Source organism: Carettochelys insculpta, chromosome 6 (assembly GCF_033958435.1).
Source record: "Carettochelys insculpta isolate YL-2023 chromosome 6, ASM3395843v1, whole genome shotgun sequence".
Lineage (NCBI taxonomy): Eukaryota > Metazoa > Chordata > Testudines > Carettochelyidae > Carettochelys > Carettochelys insculpta.
Genome location: NC_134142.1, coordinates 121,320,171 through 121,338,989, shown reverse-complemented (window position 1 = coordinate 121,338,989; position 18,819 = coordinate 121,320,171). Strand labels below are relative to the sequence as shown.

Sequence of the window (18,819 nt, the reverse complement as noted above, 5' to 3'; positions counted from 1 at the left end):
TGTCAGTTTTTATTGCAATTTTTTTTGCTTTTTGGTCCTCTATTTATAAATATCAGTCTGTGTTGGAAATGAGATTGAGCTGAAGAAGTGGGTCTGTCCCACAAAAGCTCATCCCCAAATCCATCGTTTTGTTAAAGTGCTACATTTCTGCTGCTTTGTTTTGGTGGAGTACAGGCTAACACGACCACCTCTCTGTTAGGCTGTGTCTACGCTTGCATTCTTCTTTCGAAAGAGGTGTGTAAATGAGGGAAACCAAAAATGCAAATATGGTGCAGATTTGCATATTTGGCACCTCATTTGCATATTATTATTTCAAAATAGGTTCTTGTGAAAGAAGAAAACCAGTGTAGACACTGCTCTTTCGAAAGTAAACCCCATCTTCGGAAGAATACTTCTTCCCTTTTATTATGGGAAGGACTCTTTCAAAGATGGGGTTTACTTTCGAAAGAGCAGTGTCTACACTGGTTTACTTCCTTTGAAAGATGCTATTTTGAAATAAGAATATGCAGAGAGGTGCCAAATATGCAAATCTGCACCATATTTGCATTTTCGATGTCCCTAATTTGCATACCTCTTTCAAAAGAGGAATGCAAGTGTAGACGCAGCCTTACAGTACAGTGCGGTGTTTACACACATGCAAGGATTGCATTGGACGACTGTTATATTTGTACGTTGCCCTCGCTAAGGGGCGTGAGCTACAGTTGAGTGTTTCAAGAACCCCAATACCACGACCTCCTTTCGTCTCTGCTGCTGCTGGCTGTGGTGCTGGCTTTGGAGCAGACACCTGGCCCGCAGCTGCCGCCCTCAGACCACCCAGCACTGAAGGAAGGGCGGTAATATCGCAGCCTGTCTTGCAATAGCCAGATTCCATGGAAGAGACCAGCTTTCGCAGACCCTCATGCGTTTTGCGTGGCTGCAGATTTGGTAGGGCCCAAGTTATAAGGTTATGTCTCGGCGGTGCAGCAACATAATTATTACTGAACCGTGGCAGGAAGAGGCTAAGGGTGGGGTGTAAATAGAGCCTCCTGCTCACGCTGGGGAGGAGCTGGAGGCTGCTACCTGCCTGCCCTTGTTTGCAGCTTGCTCATCTTCACTGCCTCTGCCTGCAGCCCCCCCCAGGCTCCACTGTGCCCTCTGCCACTCAGCCCTTGTGGTCCCCCTTCCAGGGGTTAGGACTGCAGCCTGCCAGTCCAGCTGCTTCTTCACCCTCATCTCAGGGCTGCACCGTGCCAGCTGGGAGCTCCCTTTCATTCCCTGGTCCTTGCCTGCAACTTCTCCATCCACAGAGCCACAGGACTCTGCCCACTAGGGACACACACACAATCCAGACCCTCCCAGCTCCTCCTGCCTCTGCCCCTTCCCCCTCCTTTATGTGAGCCTTCTGCATCCTGATTGGTCCCTCTCCGCAGCCTGACCCTGATTGGCTGCGCCCGACGCGGCCTCTCTAGGCCGCCTGGAGGACTGCTCTCCAATGCTCACGTGCAGGATTTAACCCCCAGTATGTTTTTGGGGGGTAGCCTCCCATCACACACCCTCCCCCTCAAGCCTGCAGTCCATGGGGGTGTGGGCGTTTCCTGCCCTGCAGCTGCCTCAGCTGCATCTGGAAGTCATCCGGTTCTTTCCCTGCCTCCCTCAACGGGAGATGCGCTCTTGGGTCTTGAGCTGCCTGTGAAGGGTTTAATCATAGAAGACACAGAAGGGACCTTGAGAGGTCATCAAGGCCAGTCCCCTGTCCTCATGGCAGGACCAAGCACCGTCCAGATCATCCCTGAGAGGTGTCCATCTAACCTGCTCTTCCTTATCTCCAGCGATGGAGGTTCCACGAAGTCCCCAGGCAATTTATTCCAGTGTTGAACCACCCTGGGTATGTTTACACTAGCCCAAAACTTCGAAATGGAAGATTACTAACGAAGCACCAAAATACATATTCAGCGCCTCATTAGCATGCGGATGGCTGCGGCACTGCGAAATTGACACGGCTCGCCGCCACGCGGCTTGTCCAGACGGGGATCCTTTTCGAAAGGACCCCAGCAACTTCGAAATCCCCTTATTCCTATAGCAGAAAAGGAGCCCTGTCTGGACAAGCCATGCGGCAGTGAGCCGTGGCAATTTCAAAGTGCCGTGGCCACCTGCATGCTAATGAGGCGCTGAATATGTATTTCAGTGCTTCATTAGTAATCTTTTGCGCTAGCATAGACGTAGTCCCTGAGAGTTAGGAAGTTTTTCTTATGTCCAACCTAAATCTGCCTTGCTGCAGTTTAAGCCCATTGCTCCTTATTCTATCCGCAGAGGCCCAGGAGAGCAACTTTTCTCCTTCCTTCTTGTAACTCTCTTTTAGGGCTTGAAAGCTGCAATCCCGTCCCCTTGCCACCTTCTCTTCTCCAAACTAAAACCCACTTCCCTCCGTTTTCCCTCCTAGGACGTGTTCTCTAGACCTTTCAGCCCTTAATTGAGCCCCTGCACGAAGTGGTTACAGACTTCATTCCTTTACTCTCCCTCTTCCCTAGTCCTTCTGGTGAGAAGTAGCAATCCCCGAAGTCGAGACACATACCATTTAAAATTTATGGGCTTTAGCTTCCAGCAAGTGTGAACCTGGTTTTCTTTCCTCCTTGCTGGTCCCCAGCGTATGCGGTAATAGTCTCAGCTGCACCGTAAGCAATCATCTTGAGGGAGTTTATCTAACCAGGCCTAACTCCGCTGTATCTAAACCCTGTTTTATCTAACTCCCTGTGATACCATTATCTAACCAACCACATCCCACGACCTGCAGTGGCTTACAGCCAGCACAATTCCTTATGCAGCGACAGAGACCCCGGCAGATAAACCTTAGAGAAGTGGGGCCATAAAGCGCAAAGCAGAAAGACAGGAGGGTCCCACAACCCCGGCTACGGGGAAGAGGGGCCTACCCAGACAGAAAGCTCTCAGCCTCGGTTTCTGAGGCCCTTCACACGTTGATTGCCTTCCTAACTGACCAAAATCGCCTTGTTTTGGTGTGACTGGCTTGGCATGTGGCCATGTTTCCCAGCTCAGCGCTGTCCCTGCTGCATAGCCAAAAGCCACCGGGGCTGTCCTAGGGGTCCCGGGTCTCCCCCGCAATGCAGTGGGTGGGAGGGCCAAGGGATCAGAGTCTCTGGGAGGCTCAGGGCTTTACTATGGGGGGTGGGTGTGGTGCCAACAACAGGGGTCACCCCTCCCCACTCACCAGCTGGGCTCCCTGGCTGCTGGCAGGTCAGCTGGGGGAGGGGCAGCACTGTCCCCTACCAGTGCCAATGAATGAGGACGGTGCACCCCTGTTCTGCGGGCCAGACCCCGGCTGATCCCCTGAGCCACAGAGCACCAGACGGGGTCAGGGGCGTGGTGAGAAGAAGCCAGGTGGGGTGGAGATAGAGGGTGCGCTATGGATGCCCCTGCCCTCCTCCGGGTTGTATGGGGCTGGAACCATGTGGGGTGGGGAATGGGGACGGTCCCATGGCCAGTGGGCTTCCCCCTGCTGTGCCCTTCTTCACTATTTGCCTCTGCCGCAGGCCCTAGCTCAGGGACGGGCAAGAATTCTTTTGTTGGGTCACTCCAAGGTTTTGGTAAGTGGTCAAGGAGGAGGGGGGCCTGGGATCTGCCTGGACCTGTCTGTGAGGCTCAGAAACCAGCCAATGGGAGCTGGGCAATTATGCTCAACTGCCCAGCCCCTAGCACAATCTCTCAGCTCCCATTGGCCAGTTTCTTGCCTCCCTCCCCCTGCCCATCAAAATCTTCCAACTCCTATTGGCTGTCTGGTTTTAAACCTGTTTTTTTGGTTTGTCCTATGATGATTCATTGACTTTGGCGGCTGGGAATTCCCAGCAGGCCCCCAACCCCGTTCTTCGCCCAGTTCTGCCCAGGATGCAAACGCTGGGTGAAGGAGAGAGCAGAAAATCATCCCACAAGTGAGGCAACAGCGTGAAAAGCTGGCGCACCCTCCGCTGGCAGTTACAGGCTGCGTCTTCCATCATGTCCCGTTCTCAGGCACGCCTGTGGATGCAGCAGGAAATGCTGCCCATGCAAAAGAGGAGGAGAAATGGTTGTGGGTCGCGGGGCTCAGAGGTGGATGGGAGATTCCACCCCCCTCAGGGGGACTTGCTCTGACCTGGTTCTGGGGGCACAGAATGGGGCAGGGGACCTTCCCACTTTAACTGGTGTGAGGTGGAGCATGGATGGCTCAGGGGAAGGGATGTAGGGGGTGCCTGTGCCAGCCTGCCCCCAGATCTGGCTGACTTAGGAGGTCAGTGAATGGGCCTTTCCCAGCCAAGATTCCCATTGCAAGGTGGCCGGTTTTGGGAACCACAAGGACACCTGTGGAAAGGCCATTTAGTGGCTGCTGCCTGAGTGAGGGGCTCTCCGCCTGGGGACAGGGTGCCCATCTTGTAGGAGTTACCCACCCATGGGCCAAGGATCCCTGGAGTCTGAGCTCCCTTGAGATGCCTCTTGCCGGGTAGGAAGTGTGGGAGGTGGGGCACGGCCCTCCCTGTACATGGAGCTGAGACCTCCAGCCACCACTGTCTGAGGAAATGCCCCCACACCCAAGGAGGAGCAAGGCTGGAGTGTACCTGTCCCACAGGCTGTACTTGCAAATGAACGGGAAGGACCAATGCAAGGTGCAGTCGTTCCAGGTGATGAGGCCTGCAAGAGACACGGCCGGGAGCAATCAACCCAGGAGCTAGCCAGCCAGGGGCAGGAAGGAGCCCTGGAACCCCATCAGCGTGGGCGAGCTCAGGTAAGCCTGGGCCAGTATCTCCCTGGTCACAACTAGGGAGGTGAAAGACAGACAGACAGACAGCAGGTGTGTGTGTATGAGGATAGACAGACAGACAGCAGGTGTGTGTGTGGGTGGGGGGAGAGACAGACAGACAGACAGACAGCAGGTGTGTGTGTATGGGGATAGACAGACAGCAGGTGTGTGTGTGTGGGTGTGTGTGTGTGGGGATAGATATAATGCTTTTCTTGTAAAGGAAGAGGAGTCGGTCCCGAGCTGCAAGTCAGAGTTCCCTCTCCCAGCCGCCATGCTGCTGTGGGGCCAGCCAGGGCTTTGGCAGCCCCTTGGCTAGTAGCCGGCTGGGGTGCTGAGCCCCACTGGCAGCCCCAGTCGCAGGACCCCTGGCGAGGAGGTGCCCGTATAAAGTACCGGCGCATACAGCTGCAAAAAAAAGGCCTGGATAGTCAGATAGATGAGGGCTATGGGGAGAGACAGATGTCTGCCCTGCCCCAAGCACAAAGCTCTCACCATTTTGCAGGATCCAGGAACCCAGGTAGTTTTCTCCTGGGAGGCCATCGGGCTGGTCTGGAGGAAACATGTGGAAATCGTATTCGGAACCATTGGTTCACATGAAAGACCCCTCCTTGGGAACGGGAGGTCATTAGGGACCCTGCGCCAGCTGGGAATCAAGCAGCCTCAGGATTGGTCAACTCCCCCTCACAGGGGCTTTGCCAAGCAGAGGACGGGGAAACTGACCACCCTGTTCCAGCTGGGACTCAGGCAACCTTGCATCTAAGTGTGCCCTGAAACGTCATCCCTTCCCCGCGCTGCCCCGCCCGTGGCTCTGCAAAGAGCTGGGGGAGGGAAAATGTATGAAATGCCCATGGCCCACTTTGACAGTCGGTTTGAAAAAAAAAAACCGCGGCTCTGCTCCACAAGAGGAGACGGCCCTCTCCACCCCGCCAGAGATCACCCTGGCGCGCCGCCAGCCACACCTGCCCTCCCGCCAGTTGCTCTGAAGTGGTAATCTGGGTCGCGCCCGACCGGGCGGGGTGGAGGCGGGAGCTACCTTGAAAGTGTCATGGCCGCCGATCCAATAGGCTTTCCCCTCGAGGCGATCCAGCAGCTTGCCCGTCAGATGGAAGACAGAGTCATTTTCCTCTGCCCTGTGGATGGAGGCCAGGTGGGAATTCTGGCGGGTGCGTTGATGGGCCAGCTGAAAAGGCACCGCCAGGAGAGGAAAAAAAAAACCTCACCTGGCTGGGTCAGTGCGCCAGACCCAAAGTGCTTAGAAATTGACGGAAAAACGCCTGCCAGGGATCTAGAGAAGGGGGCGGCCTTGTGGTTGGAGCACGGGGCTGGTGCTGAAGAAAGAAGCAGCAGCACCCAGACTACTAAAGCCAGGATGAAATCGCCCCAGGATAAACCTTAGGGGAGCAGTCTCGGGTGGTGGGGGAGGGTAGCTGTGTCAGTCTGTTTGTTGGACAAAGGATGAACGGACCTAAATCTGACATGAGGGACTGAAACACACGTAAACCCCTAGGGCACTGTTTCGAGTGTGGCTTACGCTACATAATCCCGGGATTCTATTTTCCCACGCCATTCATCCGAGGAAGGGGCTTTCACCCGCAACAGCTCGTGAGTAATGTGTTAATCTCTAAGGTGCCACAAGACTGCTTGTTATTAGGGGCGCAGCTGTGCCTAACTGGCAGTGTAGCGGCAGGCTGCAGAGAGCTATGGGCGTAATGAGCTCATTTGCCCAGAAAATAGATGAGGCCCAGGAGGGAAATGCTGAGAGCAGACGGCCCAGCAAAGATCTGCAGCATGGCCCCCAGCTGGCCCAGGCTGGGCTCAGGCTGTAGGGCTGTGAATTGAAGAGCAAATGCTTGGGTTCCCCAAGGGTGTGTGTGTGGGGAGGGAGATGGTTTCAGAGCCCATCTTTTTCAGTGCACGCGGTAAGATAGGAGCAGAGGCCGAAGGCTGTTATGAAATCCGGAAGGAAGGCTGTGTCTTTATGCCCATTTCACAGATGCCAAAACTGAGGCACAGAACATGGAGGAGGACTTGCCCTACATCTCCCAGCAGTGTTGGCAATAGAATCAGCTCTCCTAAGTCCCATGCTCTTTCCAATAGCCCCTGCGCTCCAACTCGCCTCAGCTTCAGGCCAGGTTGTTGGTTGCATCACAGACTTATAGCAAGCATCTTGATACTGCACCCAGCCTTCATCACAAAAGCCACGGGCACAGAGGCAGTTCTCCTGGGTGCAGGCACCTAGTGGCAAGAGAAGGAGCCAGAGGTGAAATGAGTGTGCAAGAGACTAAAACATCAGGTTTCACGCAATGACCCAAAGGCAGGTAAGTATGGCACCAGGTGCTTGTTGCAGGAGAAATCAGTGCCACAGAATCTAAGTAGTTTCTTAGTGCACTTTGTTTATTTACATTTCTATACCAGTCATGGAACAGAGGTGGTCACAAACAGCACACTTCCGAGCCCCTCTATCTGGGAGCTCAGGCCACAGACCTGTGCCTGGTTTCCAGGGAGCAACAAAACCTGCTGCCACCTGCAACCGTTCCCAACATCCCCCCACCCCCGCCCCGGAAAAAAAAATCACAGTACGAAACTAACACGCACATCTGCTCAGATTGAACAGTGGCTCACATGCCAAGCCTGTGAAGAGATAAGGGAGCTACCGGCTGCCATAATGGTTAATGATTGTCACAGATTGCTTTATGTACGCCACATGGCTGTGCAGGGCCAGGCAAAGCCCTGCCCTTCGCCCCACCCCTTGTGGGGACACTGAGTCAGGCCCCCCTCCTATTTTGCCCTGCAGCCCAGTGGGGAAGGGGCTCAGGTAACGCACCCCCTGTCTGTTGCAGCCGGGCTGCCAGCCCTCCCCTGAGCGGCAATTTAGGCTTTTTGGGGCCGGAGTCCAGCCTCTGCTCCTGAAGCTACTCACTCCCCTGCTGTCTCCAGCTTAGTTACAACTCTGCGTGTGCGTGTGCGTGTGCGTGTGCGTGTGCGTGTGCGTGTGCGTGTGCCAGCTTCTTTCTCCCCTCCTCGCCCTTCTCCCGAAAGGGGAGGACTTTAAAAGGTTTCAGGCTGCCCTGAAGTGGAATCAGCTGATCCTAACTGGGCCAAGGTAGCTTTGTCTCAGATGATCCTAATCTGCCTGGAACAACTCCGCTCCCTCTGACCCTGAGTCAGCTGCAGTGAGCTCCTGCCCTGGTTGCCAGGGAAGTGGGCCGGTTCCCCTTCCAGGATTGCGTTTCCCCATCGGTGGCAGCCCCCTGGCTGGGCTCTGTCGCATCGGGTCGGCTGGGGGAGCTCGGTGCAGGCAGAGGAGCCTGGCCGAGGGCACAGACGGGATGGGGCGATGCAGGAAGCGGCCAGGAGGACGAGGCGAGGGCAGAGAGCTGCCCCACTCTCCCCCCCCCACCATGCTCTGCCTCACCTCCCACCTCTCAGGAGGGCTGGGGCGAGGGGAGCGGTCAGCCGCTTGGACCTTGGGAGCAGCGGGTGCCGAGCTGCCGTGGGAGCATGCGGGGGAGACCTCTTCCGGGACCAGCACCCGCTGCTGATGGCACAAGGCCCTCTCCATCGGGCCGTGGTACCTACAGCCCAGGGAGGGGCTGGGGGCGGTTGGGAAGCCCAAGACCACTCACCCTGGGTGATGAAGAGGAGGGCCAGGCAGAGGGGTATCTTGGGACCTATCTTTGGTGAGGACGGGGCTCCACTAGCAAACCCCAGCAGCCCTGCAGGCCTGTGGTGTCTCTCCCTGGCTTTGCTCCTGGCAGAACCACCAGCAGAAGCAGATGGAGCAGCTCCGGGAAAGGTGCTTGGCACGGCCATGACTGAATCCGGCCAGCCCTCTCCCGGCTTCGCCTCGTGATTCGGTCCCAGCCCGGCTGGTGCCAGCAGCCCCGCTCAACCCTTCCGCTGCGTGAGGGCAGAAGCCTGGCAGCTGTGCCTTGCTGGGGCTTAGGCAAATAAAGGCGTTAGGCTTTGGCCGCTTTAATCTGGCTGCCCTGGGAACCAGGAGAGGCCAGGTTAAGGGGTCTTCCCGCCCATGCAGGGAAAGAGGGGGTGTGGGGGGGGAATGGTGTGGGGGGCGGCAAGTGTCTGGCGCCTGCTTCTGGCGGGGGGGGGGGGGGGGGGGGCGTCCCCAGCTTCTCCCAGGCCCCGGCCTGTGTCGCCCTGGGAGCAGGCAGCGAAAAGCCTGAGGAAAAGCACATCCCTGAACTGCCGTTCCTCCAGCTGGGGGAGAGGGACCTGGCAGCGTTAGAGCAGCTTTCTCCTCCCCTGCCTGCGCCCTGCTGCTGGGGTTTCCGTGCAGAGACGCCCAGGGGATAGAGCAGCGGTGGCCAAAAGGGATGTAACAATTGCCACTGCTTGCTGAGCCAGCTGCCCCCACAAGCCTGCCGCACCCCTCCCCCCGAGCCAGCTGCACCCCCCCAAATCCAGGCATCTCCTGAGCCAGGCACCCCCCAAATCCCCCCTGAGCCAGCTGCACCCCCCAATCCACGCACCCCCCCCCAGCCAGCTGCACCCCCCCAAATCCAGGCACCTCCTGAGCCAGGCACCCCCCAAATCCCCCCTGAGCCAGCTGCACCCCCTCCAATCCATGCACCCCACCCCCCGAGCCAGCTGCACCCCCCCCAAATCCAGGCATCCCCCTGAGACAGCCACACAACCCCCAAATCTACTCACCCCCCTGAGCTAGCTGCACCCCCCAAATCCAGGCACCCCCCCACGAGCCAGCTGCATCCCCCCCAATCCAGGCACCTCCTGAACCAGCTGTACCCTCCAAATCCAGGCACCTCCTGAGCCAGGCACCCCCCAAATCCCCCCCCAAGCCAGCTACACTCCCCCAAATCCAGGCACCTCCTGAGCCAGACACCCCCCAAATCCCCCCTGAGCCAGCTGCACCTCCCCCCAAATCCAGGCATCCCCCTGAGACAGCCACACAACCCCCAAATCTACTCACCCCCCTGAGCCAGCTGCACCCTCCCCCCAAATCCAGGCATCCCCCTGAGACAGCCACACAACCCCCAAATCTACTCACCCCCCCGAGCTAGCTGCACCCCCCAAATCCAGGCACCTCCTGAGCCAGCCGACCCCCAAAATCCAGGGACGCACTGAGCCAGGCACCCCCCCAGAGCCAGCCAGACCCCCACCGAGCCAGTCCTGCTGCTGGAGCGCACCCTGCCCCCCACTGCCGGAGGCCCCACAGCCACTGATGGAGACCACACCACTGCACCAGCCGCCCGCCACCACCAGAGGGCCCCTTGCCACGGGAGCTGTCCCACTGCCGGAACCCCCCACCACCGGAGCCACCCCACCGCCAGAGCCGCTGCTCTGCGAGCTGCCCCACAGCTGGTGTTGCCATTGCACCTGGGGCTATGCCTGCGTCTGCCCCGCAGGAGGCACTGCCTCGCCTGCTGCCTCCACCTGCTCGTCCCGCCCACTGGAGGGGCGTGAGCGCAGAGCGGGAGCTGGGGCTCCATGTTGTAGTCGGTGGCCAGGTGCAGCCCGGTGGCCAGGGCTCCACGTTGTAGTCGGTGGCCAGGTGCAGCCCGGTGGCCAGGGCTCCACGTTGTAGGCGGTGGCCAGGTGCAGCCCGGTGGCCAGGGCTCCACGTTGTAGGCGGGCATATCACTTAGTGATACACATACCCGCATCCTGCTCAGTAACATTGACGCCCTCAATGTAACTAGATCTACCCATGAGCTTGGGGGATAGTGGCGGTACCATCCAAACAACACCATCCATCGTGATGTCATTACAACCCAGTCCTGACCTTGGGCGGGAGTGGACCTGGCGCTCAGCTGTTATCTATGGGGAGTGCCTGGTACCAAGCAGGATGTGTTTGTGTGTACCACTAAGTGCCTGGCACTGGGCGCTTGTAGGTGGTTTTATGAGCTTTTAGGCCCTGTGACTTTTCAGCCCTGTCTCTTGCAGTCCTGTGGGCAGAATCCACCTAGACGTTTTTGCTTTTACCTACTGCTGTCCGGCCTGGAGGCCTTTAGCTTTGCTGTATGGTAACAGAGCATCGCCTGTTGTCCTCGGCCTTTAGCCTTACACCAAGTATCTCACTGCTACACACGTGTGCGGCTCTAACGAGCCCCTTCCCACACGGACCTGCCCCAGCAACCAGGAAACCCTCGATTTAATGGAGCCTGATATAACGCGCTGCCAGCCCCCAGTACATGCTGGAGACTCACCCAAGCTGCTGCCATGGCCAGAGGAGCAGGAGTGGGGCTGCCGTGGGGCACAGGAGCTCTCCTCCCCCAGCCCTGTGTGCAAGGAGCAAGTCAGTGCCGGGCTGCTGCTGCCTGCCATGGGGCTGAGCATCAGCCATGGTGCTGGCAGGCTGGGGGAGGCCACGTTCTACCTTCGCACAGGCAGCTCAGAGCTGGGCCTGGAGGACCCAAAGTGCTGACAGCTGCAGGAGGTGGAAGGAGCCAGGCCGGCATTTGGCTCCTCTCCAGGTAATTGGGAGGGGGAGATGGAGGTGTCGGGGGAAGACAGGGGGAGAATTGGGGGGGGCGGAGGACAGGAGTGAGCAATGAGCTGGACAGTCAGGCTACGTCTACACGTGCAGCCAACATCGAAATAGTCTATTTCGATGAATAACGTCTACACGTCCTCCAGGGCCGGCAACGTCGATGTTAAACTTCAACGTTGCTCAGCCCAACATCGAAATAGGCGCAGCGAGGGAACGTCTACACGTCAAAGTAGCACACATCGAAATAGGGATGTCAGGCACAGCTGCAGACAGGGTCACAGGGCGGACTCAACAGCAAGCCGCTCCCTTAAAGGGCCCCTCCCAGACACAGTTGCACTAAACAACACAAGATACACAGAGCTGACAACTGGTTGCAGACCCTGTGCCTGCAGCATAGATCCCCAGCTGCCGCAGAAGCAGCCAGAAGCCCTGGGCTAAGGGCTGCTGCCCACGGTGACCATAGAGCCCCGCAGGGGCTGGAGAGAGAGCATCTCTCAACCCCCCAGCTGATGGCCGCCATGGAGGACCCAGCAATTTCGACGTTGCGGGACGCGGATCGTCTACACGGTCCCTACTTCGACGTTGAACGTCGAAGTAGGGCGCTATTCCTATCTCCTCATGAGGTTAGCGACTTCTACGTCTCGCCACCTAACGTCGAAGTTAACTTCGAAATAGCGCCCGACGCGTGTAGACGCAACGGGCGCTATTTCGAAGTTGGTGCCGCTACTTCGAAGTAGCGTGCACGTGTAGACACAGCTTACATGCGTCATTGTATGGTGCAACCATTCGGCTAGAACGGGCTTTGGGCATTAACGGACACCCCTTCGCCCGAGGCCGGTCAATCGAGGGTTTACTGCACTGGGCACTGCAGGTTCTGAGGGTCACGTGTCGTCGTCATCAAGCAGGGACTTGGTCGGAAGGCCTAAGCAAATCTCCTCGGACCTGAGCGCAGCCGACGCAGGCCCTGCGGTTCCTTCCGTTGCCCCGTGCGGCGGGCAGAGGGGCGGCACAGGTGGAAGGAAGCGAAAGCGGAAACCCGGCAATGGAACGGTCAGGTCTTCCAGGGAACCGTGCCAAAGAACCTTCCTGCCCGCTGGGACGAGGGCGAGCCGTGCGCAGCGGGAGGACGGCAGCTGAGTAAGACAAGCCACCGCCGCGGCTTCAGGGAGCGCGGGTTACGGTGGAAGCCCTCTGCGTCCTTTGTGGAGAGACGATCGGCCGATGGCGAATCCCTGGATGCTCCAGCCAGGCTGGGGGGGCGGTGGCGAAGGGGTGAGGTTTTGGAAGAGAAGCTCTGACCTTTGCCAACCTGCTGCCCCCGCCCCCTTCCCCCCAGGCAGGTTAAGGAACCGTGTGAAGGGCCAAAAAAGGCCATTTCGGCTGTAAGCACACGCGGCTGCCCAGGGAATACAGGAATCATCATCGTCATCATCTTCATCATCAATAACCGTGGGCTCAGCACCCGTTGGTGTCTGATGCCTCTCTCACTATTTCCTTCCGTCTTTCACTGTCCAGTGCGGAGTGGTTTAGTTTCTGTAGACGAGCTCCGCACCAATCTACTACATCATCTACCCTTTCTCAGTGGGGTCTGCCTCTCCTATTCAAACCGTCCATTATGCCGAATACCAGGGTCTTCATTTTTTGTTCGTCGTTCGTTCTGCAAATATGTCCAATTAGCTGTAGCTTCCGTTGTATAACCTTCTGCAGCAGGTTCTCTTTCGGCTGCATCTTCCTATAGAATTCCTCCTTGGTGACCTTCTGCATCCAGCCTATTCTCAGAATCTCTCCAGACCAACTCCTCTCGGACGCCAATATCCTCCTCTTCGAATCTTTCATTATCACCCGCGTCTCACATCTGTACAACACTCTGCTGAATACACACGTTTTCAAGACGCTCAGCTTCGTTCTTAACCTGTGCAGAAATCCCACACTACAAAAACGACCAAGGGTGGGACTGTGGCCAGAGCCACAGGAAAAGGTGGGGGCGGGTGTCCCAGGCCCCCACGGCAGCTGCCCTACCTGTCCTGAAGACAGGAGGGATGGGGCTTACCTGGGCCAAGGGTCTGGTGCTGCAGCGGGGGGGGGGGTCACCTCCCCTTTTACCACCTGGGCGGCAGGGGCTTGGCAGCCTGCCCTGCTCCATGCCGGCCTCCCAGCCTCCCACTGCAGAGAACAGGGACACAGCAACGGGCCAGGAGGTAGGTGAGGTGGGGCCCTGTAATCCCTTGGGCAGCCAGGCTCAGGGCCAAGGGGGAGTAGGAGCAAAGCAGGGGCGGGGCTGGGAAGGGGATCCCCCCTAGGGGCACTGGGGGGGTGTTGACTCAGGCCCCATCCCCCCTTGGGGTTGGCCGTGTCTGCAGCTTTCACTCCCACTGGTGAGTCGCAGAGAAGGCAAGAGAATGCCTGTGTTGCCACATCCCCTTTCTGTGCCTGTGACCCTGAGGCTGCCCGACCAGCTCAGAGGAGAAGTGGCACATGGGCACATTTAAGGATGTCACCGAAGTTAACTCCCGCCCCGCCATATGCAGCGCTCCAAATCCCAGCCTCGGCTTTGCTTCCCTTGTCCTTCCACCCTGTAGCTTGTGGAGAGTGGGATGGAGTTCGGGAGTCCCCAAGCTCTGCCCCCCGTCCGCAGGCAGGAGTGACTCTCACTCGGCAGCTGGAATGGGGAGTTTATTAGTTGTCAGAGGCACAGCTCAGCACAGAGGTGTCGGTACAGCCGGCAGAGACAGTCGTTCCAACCCATCCTGGGGAGAGCAGCCCGAGGGGTGCCCTATCTGGGGTGTAGCTTCCCCCCTAGCCAGGCTGGCTGCCTTCCAGCTCCCTCTCCCACCCAGCTTCTAACTGCCACCTCCAATTCAAACCTAGCTCGGCTCCTCCCTGCTCTTTGGTCAGGTCAGAGGTGTTACCTGCCGGCCTAGGTTACAGCCCCAGCGGGTCACCCCCAGCTGCTGTGAGCTGCTCTGCCTGACATACACACATCCAGCCTGAGTCTCACATGCACCCCCACCCCCCACTCCATCACAGAGAACCGGGGAAGACCCAGCCTCTGAGTTCTACAAGGGGCTTCTGCAACTGAAAAGCAGAGCGTATGAATAGTCCGTCCAATTGGCCAGGGGCCGGGAGCGCAAGAAACTACCAATAGCTGCTGATGCACCTCAACCGGGGGGGGCTGTGACCCCCGGCACAGGTGCGAAGAGCAGCACATGGGCTGATTTTCATTGGCCCATGAGGCAGGAGTTCACCCCCACCCCGTTCCCGCGTGCAGCTGGGAGCTTGCTCAAAGCCAGGCCGCCTGTGGCTTACCAAGAGACCAGCGAATGCTCCCCCTGACCCCCTACACAGTCTTCACTGCTTCATCAACAAAGCTGTTGCAAGTGGGACTATTAGCGACTTTAAAAAGTACCACCAGCACTCAGATGGCACAGAGAGGTTGAATTTTGGCACGCTGCCTCGGAAAGGTTGCTGACCCTGGCCTAAACTATCAGAGTGATTAGAGGACCATCTACTGTTCTATGGAATCCTTTTTAGTTGTGTCTAACTTCGGGCAGTTTTCACCAAAAGACAAGCCGTTCTGCAGCACCTTAAAGACAAACCATTGGATTTATCAGGGCACGAGCGTTGGTGGGTAAGACCCACTTCCTCGGATGCTGCAGCAAAAATAAGAATCGTGGATTTATATTGTGGGGGAGGGGTGGGACGAAGAAGGGGGAAAAAGAGGGGGGCAGGGAACACGTCCCGTCTCATTCTTCTCTTTTCCAGACTAAACAAACCCATTTCTTTCTTTCGGTCTTCCCTCCCAGGACATGTTTTCTAGCTCTTTAAACTTTTTAATTGCTCTTTGCTGGACTTTTGCCAAGAAGTACCTCCAGCTCGACTAGCATGACTGCATCCTAGACCCTTAAAAAGCCTGGTCTTGAATGAAAACAATTACAAACAGGTGGGCTTTTTTTCCACCCTCACCAGAGCGTGAGCAAATAATGGAGTCTGATCCAGACCATCTGGCAGAATGGGTTGAAGGAGTCGCTCACGAAAGTAGCCGCTGCCGCAGCTGGAAACATTCAGTGGTGATCTCTCCCCGGGATTAAGTTGTAAAACAAAATACATTTCTCTGAATGGGGTTCCCTGAAACGCTGACTGGAAACCTTTTAAACCGGGCTGCAGGCCTGTGCTGTCACAAGGGTTTGGTTGGAAAGAAGCGGGTTAAAAAAAGCTGAAAAAGGCTGAGAATTTGTAACTGGGAAACAGCTGCAAATCCCAGTGATTTCTGAGCTTAGAAACAAAAGAAGCAATTTCAGCCGGGCGTGTGGCTTTTTCCGTTGCTCTGCAGACACTCGGGCAGCCTAGGCCTCTGTGGGACAGCCACAGAAATGACAAGCCTGGAATCAGAGAAGTCCTTTTGGGACAAAGCCTTTGGCCGTGTTTAATGGACTCAGAGACTAGAAAGTAACTAAATGTACAGACCCGTATGCAGGTGCCTTTTTGGTAAATGCGCATGGCAATTTTTTAAATAAGGAGTTCCAAAATCGTCGTGCAACGAGCGTGCACGAAAGAGGTTTAGGAGAAATTTGAGTGGAAACTGTGATCGTTAAAATGGTTTTGTTATAACACACTAAAAATTGTACAGTAATAAAGGTCTTATAGAAATGAGTATTCGGCATAATGGACGGTTTGAATAGGAGAGGCAGACCCCCCCAGAGAATAGGTAGATGATATAGCAGACAGGTGCGGAGCTGGTCTCCAGAAACTAAGCCACTCCGCACTGGACAGGGAAAGATGGAAGGAAATAGTGAGAGAGGCATCGGACACCAACGGGCGCTGAGCCCACGGTTATTGATGATGACGACTGTGGAAACCATCTTGTATAAGAAGCCATTTCACATCCCTTACTTCTGCACGCACACAAGAGCCTCTACCTTCCTTGCCCTGTTTGGGAATGGCAGGGAGGATGAGCTCTATGGAATGCGTTTATGGGCTGTTTGGAGTTAAGTCTCCAGCTCCCCGGTACCTGTTTCTCTTTGCTGATAACGGTTTCTCTTTGAGACGTGATTTACGATTCTCTAACTAATTGCCTCTGACACTGGGCTTTGTTTGTGGAAGGGTATAAAATACCAGAGTTAGCTGCATCAAGCAGCCTTGCTGGACCCGGTTTTACTAGTGTCCAGTTTGGCTCATCTGTTGCCTTATTGAATTCAATAAAGCTGAACGTTAGCCGCCTAAACGCAGAGAAGACTTGGGCTGTAACAATCTGGAGGTTTCACTGAGATCCCAATGCACCACTTGCCCCAACGGAGGGGCCGGCGCCCCACTTCCAAGCCCCACAAGAGCGCTCAGTAGAAGGTAAGGGGGATACCTGTTACAAAATCTCCCAGCAGGGGTGTGATGGGGTTCAGGGGTCCCCCTGCACTGCACCCCGTCCGCTGGCAGGAGTGACTCTCACCCAGCAGGTACAACAGAAGCTTTATTAGGCAACAGATGCCCAGTTTCTCACAGAAGCGACAGTACAGCAGCCAGAGACAGTCCTTCCAACCCGTCCTGGGGAGAAGACCCCGAGGGTGCCCTTATGGGGTGTAGCTTCCCCCTCCTCAGGCTGGTTGCCTTCCAGCTCTCCCTTTTCCTAGCCTCTAACCCCCGCCCCCGATTCAAAACCCAGCTCAGCTCCTCCCTGCTCTTTGTTCAGGCAGAGGTGTCACCTGCCAGTTGTAGCCCCAGGGTCATCCTTAGCCACTGGGAGCTGCTGCTTGCCTCAGACATCCAGCCTGACTCACACAGGCACTCCCCCCACTCCATTACAAGGGGCTTGGGACTGGAGTGCCGGCTGGCCGGCAGGGTAAGGGGGAGCTACGGGTTCCATCTTTGTGGAGCGGCTAAAATTCTGTGTCTGTCTGTCTTTGTCTATTAGGCCTGTCTTGTGTGTCACAGTTCCCAAAGGGCACACCGGTGTCTCTAGTGAGGCAGCCATGCGCCGGACCCTCTGTGTTCAGACGGTAAAAGCTGGTGTGGTACCACTTCTCTCTCTCGGCACACGGAACTATGGGAAGCTTTGTTGCCTCCCTCTGTTTCTGTTCTGAAGTAAGATTAACCTTTAAAGATATCCCTAAGCCCGGGCAGACTTAACTCCCGCCAGGCCGGCTCCAGGCGCCAGGACGCAGGCACCCTGCCGGGCTGGAGCAGGTGCCAGGAACCCCCTTGCGAGCCAGGTGAACTGTAGTTCAATGCCTTGCACCCTATGACCCAGGCAAACTGCAGTTCGATGCCTCACGGGGAGAAAATAAATTATGGGGACAGGTCAGTCTACAGAATTCCAGCACTCTCTAAATGCAGTCCAGCTTTTTTTATGTACAATCATCATGGAGAAAATACTTGCATGTTTAGATAAATGGAATTGGTATACTGGAAATGATCCTTCAAAGCAATTTCCTTGAGAGGGTACATTTTGACTTAAAAAAATTATTTCTCTCTGGAGGACATTAGAATCAAAAGGTAGCAAAAAATTTCTGAAAGACAAGTAAGGAATATCGGAGCAGTTGCATCTGGGCTGTGAGAAACAGCTGTTTGGACAAAAGCCCAGACTATAAGACCTTGAAGAAACTGCCCAACTCTGAAAGCTGTTAATTCAAGTTCTTTTCTTTCAGCTCCTTAACTCTTTGTGGTACAGAGTGTAGTCATGCAAGCATTTATGTTGCGGTATATGTGTATCTGTCATGGAGTTTTGTTTAAATTAATTGTCTTGCTAATATGTGCTTGGGTCAGAATCTGATAACTTGCCCTTGCAGCAACAAAGAACAGTTTTGGTTTTGTACTGCCAAGTTTCTGGCAATTAGAATCTGTATTAATCTGCACTCCTCATCCATTTGTGTTTGGAGCTTCTTTGCTTTTGACCGGTCTGGGTTAGTTTTGTCAGTCTGTTTGTTTGTCTGTCTTGCTGGTGTATCCATAAGGAGGGGACACCTTCCGATGTGGACACCTTGCAATACCAGAGAACAAAAGTTGTGTAAAACCTAAATAAGCTCACAGAGTTAAAACTTTCTCTTCTGTTGTAAAGTTAAGTAAGTTAGAGAGGTAACATAAATATATAGAAATAATGGGTATTTGAAATCTCCTGCTAAGGGTTATGCCCAGCAGGACCACAGGGATCTTCAGGGTCTGGTAAATCAAATATGCAAGTTAGAAGAAGGGTTTAATACCAATCTGCCAATCGCTCTCAGCTTTATAAATCCAAGATTTACTAAAGGAAGGGGTACTCATGAAGACCCAGAGCCCCTGCAGTAGCTCAAATTTGGCCAGTTCTAAAAGAAAAAAGATCAAATTTAAATCTCCATAATTCAGTAAAACTTGCTAAAAGAAGATAAAGGGTTTCTATTGGGATTTAACTGCCCCAAATGTATAAAAGGGAATGTAAACTGTGTACAGCACTGTAAAATCAGTTAGAGGAGTGAAACGGGTGTTTAAAAAAAAAAAGCATGCACTTAACTTGAGTGACCCTGTAATAAAATGCAATGTATATAATTGTCTTTTAATAAAGGGGAGTAATAGAAGTCAAAGGGAAAGTCAGATCCCTGTAATAACACCTTCAAATGGTGAAATC

At 55.3% G+C, this 18,819-nt stretch overlaps 1 protein-coding gene across 1 annotated transcript; it reads right to left on the bottom strand.

Moving 5' to 3' along the window:
• Positions 1-1,632: 1,632 nt before the first annotated feature.
• On the bottom strand, positions 1,633-10,377 carry LOC142015172 (lithostathine-like). The gene is given in 7 exon segments (XM_074998588.1): positions 1,633-1,666; positions 4,581-4,653; positions 5,255-5,369; positions 5,796-5,942; positions 6,879-6,997; positions 8,389-8,513; positions 10,175-10,377. Coding segments are annotated over 7 exon segments (816 nt in total).
• Between the last annotated feature and the right edge of the window lie 8,442 nt (positions 10,378-18,819).